A 7393-nucleotide genomic window follows, 5' to 3' on the forward strand; every position below is an offset into this window, starting at 1 on the left:
AGCTTCAAAGCCTCTTAACCAGGACACACTTTATCCATCTATTCCTCGGTGACTGCACGTTCAAGTTACTCCCAGTTCCCTTTGAGAACTTCGCAGGGTTATTAAGAAACAAGGGAACTTCACTAGGCAACTAGAGAAAGTGCAAACTGTATATTTATAAAAAGGCACAATGTGTCTCTTCTTCTGTAATTGATTTCCTTATCTGTAAAATGGGAATAAGAGCCCTGTTACATTCACTCTTATTTCAAAAAGTGCTGCCTAAGGTGGAAAAGCTATAGAAGAGCAAGGTATTATTTTTGCCATTGTAGCTATTTTATTATTATTATTACTTTTTTTTTAGTGTGAGAGAAAGAGAGAGAGGAAGAGGGAAAAATTAGAAACGTCAACTCATAGTAGTTGCAGCACCTTAGTTAGTTGTTCATTGATTGCTTCTCATACTTGCCTTGACTGGGGAGCTCAAGCCAAGCCAGTGACCCCTTGCTCAAGCCAGCGACCTTGGGCTTCAAGCCAGTGATCTTTGGGCTTAAGCCAGAAACCATGTGATCATGTCGATGATTCCACAATCAAGCCAGCAACTCGCACTCAAGCTGGTGAGCCTGCGCTCAAGCTCAAGCTGAATCAAACCATGCTCAAACTGATGGCCTTGGGGTTTCGAACCTGGGACCTCAGCGTTCCAGATCAATGGTCTATCCACTGCACCACCACCGGTCAGGCTGTAGCTATTTTTATTATTATACATTCTCTAGGCCCATAGTCTTATATAACACAAAACAACAAATCTACTAAACATGTCTCAAGAGCTAGCTCAGAGTCTGCTGAGATGGCTGCATAAAAACTTTTTAAAATTTAGGTTTTCTAGCCCCACCTTAAGCCTGCTGACTCAGAACCAAAGGCCTGTATTTTTTCAACAAGCTCCCAGGCAATGCTGATAGTTAGCCAGGTGTGCAATCCCTATTTTGCCTATTCTATGACCACTGGACAAAACTGCTCAGCTTGGTTTGGACAAAACTTGACAAGCAGGGGGTAACTTGATAGCACAGGTGACTGAAAATCATTGTATAAGGAACAGGAAGCAAAAATAGTACTTTAGAGGGGTTAAGTTTCCACAGGAAGACCCCCCAAGAGGGGGAGAGAAGTGGTCGGTAAGAGAAGGAATTGCACTCACCTACAATGATACCGCAAGCACTGACCAATCCAATCTCCTTCTTCAGGGCTATTCCGCCCTCTCCGGACCCAGTCTCTGACTCGCTCCCACCTGGGTGGTTCTTTTCTGTGTTGTTTCGGTGCCTGGCTCCTTTTTCCATCTTTCTCAGTAGGATTTCAACCTCCAAAAGATAGCTCTCTTTCTAAATGCGAATGAGTGTAAATATATTTACAGAGCGAGCTTTACGAATTAAAATGTCCTTTTTCAAAATAAGGACCACTCCTACCCTCTTAAAAAAGACACGGACGGATAAAAAAGAAAACGGAAAATATTTCTATTCTGTATTGACACTTTTCTGTCACGTGCTTGCAAACAAAGAAAGTGTTGTTAAAAGGGAGGTAAAAGAAAAGGCATAGATATTTAAATACAAAGATAAAACTGTACCAGCTACTGTGGCTGGAATTCTCCCGGGAGGGATGTAGATCCTCAGAAAACAGGATGGTTCTGAATGTGTACCAGGCAGTGGCTTATTTCAGACGCTTTAAAAAGAGATACGGATTTCCCTCAGCTTTACTCCTAAGAAGACGGATTTTTACTTCCCGTTAGTCTTTTCTTTTAGGAGGTTAAAAGTATTTTTCATTAACTGAAGTGGGGAAAGGCAATCCTCCGGCACGTCACTTGCAGAAAAACAACTGTGGATCCGACCGGTTTGCTCTGGATCTTGTTTCCACCTGCTGTGGGTTTCTTTTCCTCTACCGGTCTTCTGCTTTCCGATTTTTCCAGATGTCCTCTTCTGTCTCGCTTGTCTTCTTGTCCTTGTTTCCCCCTTCCGATCTCCGTGCTCATAGCACGGACTGCCCCATCTCTCTTGGTTGCGGGAGAGTGGCTCTGGCAAACACGAACGTGCTTCCCTTTTCGCTGTGCTTTTTATATGCTGAGCTAGCTCCGCCCTCACTCCGTCCATTCCTCTCCATCCTCACTCCTTCTCTTCCCACCTCTTCAGTTGAAATAGTAGCACTCAGCCTCCAAAGATCACTGAGAAGGTGGGTTAAAATATTTCTCTTCATAATCATCCCTTTTTCTCCATGTCAACTGTTCCAGGAGAGTTCATTAGTTAGTTAGTATAGCGTTACAGGTCATACAGCTTTATAAATAAGGGGCTCGTTGTGCAGACACTTTCCTGTCGTCAGAAAGACACTGGCAATTGCACTAAAATATTTATGTCTGGATCATTTGAGGATACTGGAGAGAAGGATGTAAGGAGGTCATCTTCAAGTTTCTGAAAGAAGGAGGAGATCCAGCAGTGGGGGAGGGGAATGGAAAGAATTAAGAATAATGGAAAAAAGGTTCATTTAGTATAATCAAGAGCTATGAAGAGCACGGTGGAAACAAGCTCACCAGGAAGAGGCAATAATTCATTGTTCATAGCTCTTATCTTATCTAGTGTTAACTGAGACAGGAAAAGAATGACTCCCACCCTGGTCCCAGAAAAGAATGACACATAAATCTGGTGGAATGGGACCTTTCACAGCTTCTAATTTTTTTATTTTTATTTATTTATTTTTTTAACAGAGACAGAGAGAGAGTCAGAGGGAGGGATAGACAGGGACAGACAGACAGAAACGGAGAGATGAGAAGCATCAATCATTAGTTTTTCATTGCGCATTGTGACACCTTAGTTGTTCATTGATTGCTTTCTCATATGGGCCTTGACCGCGGGCCTTCAGCAGACCGAGTAACCCCTTGCTGGAGCCAGAGACCTTGGGTCCAAGCTGGTGAGCTTTTGCTCAAACCAGATGAGCCTGCGCTCAAACTGGCCATCTCGGGGTCTCGAACCTGGGTCCTCGGCATCCCAGTCTGACTCTTTATCCACTGTGCCACCGCCTGGTCAGGCGCTTCTAATATTTTTTGCATGTACAAATTATTTGAAAGGCATATTGGGAGGAGGGTGGGGAGTTATTAGCAACTCTCTGATCATGTAGTAGATTACTGATGCTCAGAGATAAGGAATTTGGCCCTGGCTGGGTGGCTCAATTGTTTGGGCATTATCCAGAGGCACCAAAATGGAGGATTTGATCCTTGGTTGGGGCACATAAAAGAATCAATCAATGCATACGTAAATAAAGTGGAACAACAAATTGATGTTTCTCTCTCTTTAAAATAAAGAAAAAAAAGAGATGACCATATTGAAATTATGTCTTGGCTTCCCTGAAGAATCTCACCCAGAAACTGCTGCCTTAAATGTGAGAACAATAATATCTATTTATAATCGTAAAGTACTTTGGAAAAAAAAAACTCGGCAAGAAGCAATATAGCAGTCAACACAATAAATCTAAAATAAAATTATTATAAATTTGTATTAAATATATTACTAAAAAAATACCTGATTTTTTTTTTCAGAGACAGAGAGAGAGAGTCAGAGAGGGATAGACAGGGACAGACAGACAGGAACAGAGAGATGAGAAGCATCAATCATTAGTTTTTCGTTGCGTGTTGCAACACCTTAGTTGTTCATTGATTGCTTTCTCATATGTGCCTTGACCGTGGGCCTTCAGCAGACCGAGTAACCTGTTGCTTGAGCCAGCGACCTTGGGCTCAAGCTGGTGAGCTTTTTGCTCAAACCAGATGAGCCAGCATCCAAGCTGGCAACCTCGGGGGTCTCGAACCTGGGTCCTCTACATCCCAGTCCCACGCTCTATCCACTGTGCCACCGCCTGGTCAGGCAATACCTGATTTTTTTAAAAAAAGATTTTATTTATTCATTTTATAGAGGGGGGAGAGAGAGAGAGAGAAAGAAGGGCAGGGAGAGGAGCAGAAAGCATCAACTCCCATATGTACCTTGACCAGACAAGCCTGGGGTTTCAGCAAGCTCAGGGTTCCAGGCTGATGCTTTATCCACTGTGCCATCAAAGGTCAGGCCAAAAAACTACCTGATTTTAAAGCAATTCTAAAATACAAAGTTCCTCAAGCTAACCATTAAGTAAAGAAATTTGGCTTCAGTTTTTTGGAATATGTTTCAAAAGATTTTGACTTTTAAGAAAAAATAAATACTTCTTTAAAGTGAGGGTGGTTGAACCCTGGCCAGTTAACTTGGTTGGAGCATGGTTCCCATACCCTAAGCTTATGGATGTGATCTTTGGTCAGGGCACATGTAGGAATCAACTGATGAATGCGTAGATTAGTGGAACAACAAGTTGATCTCTCTCTTTCTCTCTCTCTTTCTGTGTCCTCCCTCTCCCTCTAAAATCAATTAAAAATAAAAACAGAAACAAACAAACAAAAAAACACAGGACCTGACTTGTGGTGGCACAGTGGATCAAGTGCCGACCTGGAATGCTCAGGTCACTGGTTAGAGGCCCCAGGCTTGCCCAGTCAAGGCACAACCTTAAGGCACATACAAGAAGCAACTACAAGTTGATGTTTCTCCCTTACCCGTACCCCCTACCCCCGCCTTTCTTTTTCTCCTCTCTCTTAAATCAATAAATAAATTCTTAGCCTGACCTGTGGTGGTGCAGTGGATAAAGCATCAACTTGGAATGCTGAGGTTGCTGATTTGAAATCCCGGGCTTGCCAGATCAAGGCACACGTGAGAAGCAACTACAAGTTGATGCTTCCTGCTCTTTCCCACACCTTTCTTTCTCTCAATCTTCTCTTTAAAAGATCAATAAATAAAATCTTTAAAAAAAAATCTTAAAGAAAAAACAGAAATGGCTGATATGGTAGCATGGCCCTTCCCCAAATGGGGTAAAGTCCAATCATTAGTCTTTTCTACTTTGCTCCTTGACCACTCAGCAAGTATTAAGAGATTTAAGAGAGAGAGATTTCAAAGGTTGAGAGTTCAACCCCTTCTTCCTCGCTGCCAGTTCAAGATGTTACAAATGAAAACCTCAGCAAAAAAAAAAAAAAAAAAAAGGAGTAGTGATATAAAAAAGATTTTTAACAAAAAGAATAGACAAGGCAGGGAATATATAGCACAAAACTCCATAGGTGGGAATGAGTCATGGGAAATGAAAAATTTTGAATTGCTTCTGGCCTTTCCTGAAAACATTAGAAAGCATTGAGGGGAAAATTAATGGATTCATTTTAAAAAAATCTGATTTGAAGACTTCTAATCAAATTTTAACATCAAGGTATAAAATAAATAATCTTTATGCTTTTCAAACAAAAGTTCTTTTAATAATGTTTGTATTTCTAATTTAAACCATGTAGATTTAATATAAGATAAAATATGAATACGATAAATTTGAGGTCTCTTGCCCAAACCAGTGCAAACTGACTACATATGATAGGCTTTAGCCATCTCAATGTATGAACTAAGAAGCTAAAGGGAAGGAGGCGGAGTTACGGAATCACATACATTCTTGGGATATAGTGGTACTAAGTACACCAAACAGGAAAGGAAAGGTTGTTGAAGATTAGTATTTCTATTTCTTTAGCACTTGGCATTTGCAAGGGGTTTATGATTACCTATTAATGGTACAATGTAAAAGCCAGGAAAGAATTCTCCTCCCCTTCTCCAACAGGACTGTTGATTTGTATTATATGGCTCTTCTTTTTTTATTATTTCTTTTGTGAAATAAACCCTAAGTGTGTTAAAATCCCACACGACTAGCATTGAACACAGGAGGAAAAAAAGTCTTGGTGTAGTATGTTTAGAGAAATCTATAGAAATGATTACCTAAAGTTTCTTAAATTTTGAGCACTGAATTTTTTTTATTCATAACTATTCTACTTTGCCTTTGTATCTTTTATTTTACTTTCTACATTTAAATAGTGCTTTACTGTCTATAAACTGTTTTATGTACAACATCTCAATTTCTTCCTCCTCATTGAATACTTTGGATAGACAAGGCAGTTATTTTTTTCTATTGTAAAGATTAAAAAGTCGAGACTTAGAGAAGTGTCTTACAGGACACTTATCCCATTCATGGACAAGGTAGATATCAATGGTTAACTCTGAGAATTTTTCCCAGGACACTATAGCTGCTTGCTGATGCTTTAACTTCCTTTGCCTGAAAGAAACAGAAGACCCTTCTATAGGGCCATGTCTACCTCTTCTTGAGTTAATGTCATAACTGCGTCTTTTAGAGACCCACCTTGAAGCCAACACTTAACATCTGTTCAGTGTGACTCACAGGACTTAATCTGATCTCTCCACCCTCTCACCTCAACATTTGTCACCCCTTTACATGGTCCTGGGTTTGGCCATTTTCAAGTACTTTAGTACAACTCTGTTTCTAATATCTGGGTGACTGTTTCCTGTGTTTTGCATGCTTAAGATGGAAAGAAAAAGAAATTGATTTGTTTAACCAAGGAACGGGTAAGAGTGTCATTTTCTCTTGACTATGGATTTAGGAAGAGAAAGGCTGTGTGAGGCTGACCCCTGCTGTACAAAGAGGAATATGACATGGGGGCATGCTACTTGTTCCAATATATTCCCTTTTTGAAACAACAGGTAAAAAAATAGCTGCACAAACAGATCACAAAGCTCATTCACTCCATTCCTGATTTTTTTCCTGGACCCAATAGATAAGTACTCTATTCTTCTTCATTGTTACAAAGCTGTGAAGTCTGAGGTCACTAACAGAGGACCCAAATCTCTTCCCAGAGGAAACTCACAGTCCATGCTCCCACTCCATTCTTCTTGCACCTACATGCCCAGAGTCAGAAGGAAACCCTGATTTCTAGTAAAGCCAGCTTTCTTCATAGAGTTCCAGTGATCACTGGCTATGCAAACAGTAGCTTCCTGAACTTGTGGTTCTAGGAGCATTTATTTTCTTAAAAATGGAATGCAGATAAAAATTTGTGAGCAAAAAGGAAGAAAATTAAAAAAGCAAATGCCAAAAACAATCAGGAAGAAAGAAAAAAAAGAAAAAATGTGGAGATGGAATCAGTTAGTAAGCCCTTTTCAGTGTATGCTCTATTTGCCTTTCGGGCATATTAATAAGTTCAAAGGAAGTTGTATCTTCTAGGGTTTATACAGTCCTGAGAATCTGGATGAAGTGACCCTGTTTTGTTATGATAGTCAATTAATTCATGCTCTTCTGGAGATAATGATGAATCCTTGCTCTGACACTAGAAACAAAAATTCCAGCAAATTACTCTTCTGTCTGCTGCACTTGGCTGGGTTCCATGTCGCCAGCCCTGCACTAGTGAGAGAAATGAAGATGCATTCCCTGAGGGAGGCTGCATACACATCTTTAACTCCTTGGCTGGGCCCAAGCTGCCACAGGACCTTGGTATTCTAAG

The 7393-nt window shown here is 40.5% G+C and overlaps 1 protein-coding gene across 1 annotated transcript in view; it reads right to left on the reverse strand.

The window, feature by feature from the left end:
* Positions 1-2055, reverse strand: part of SLC7A8 (solute carrier family 7 member 8) — a 58239-nt gene extending 56184 nt beyond the window's left edge. The window contains exon 1 of the mRNA XM_066387916.1: positions 1166-2055. Coding sequence (XP_066244013.1) covers positions 1166-1304 — 139 coding nt within the window. The 5' untranslated portion in view covers positions 1305-2055. The remainder of the gene's footprint in view (positions 1-1165) is intronic.
* Positions 2056-7393: the final 5338 nt, after the last annotated feature.

This window comes from Saccopteryx leptura, chromosome 6 (assembly GCF_036850995.1).
Source record: "Saccopteryx leptura isolate mSacLep1 chromosome 6, mSacLep1_pri_phased_curated, whole genome shotgun sequence".
In the NCBI taxonomy this organism is placed as follows: Eukaryota; Metazoa; Chordata; class Mammalia; order Chiroptera; family Emballonuridae; genus Saccopteryx; species Saccopteryx leptura.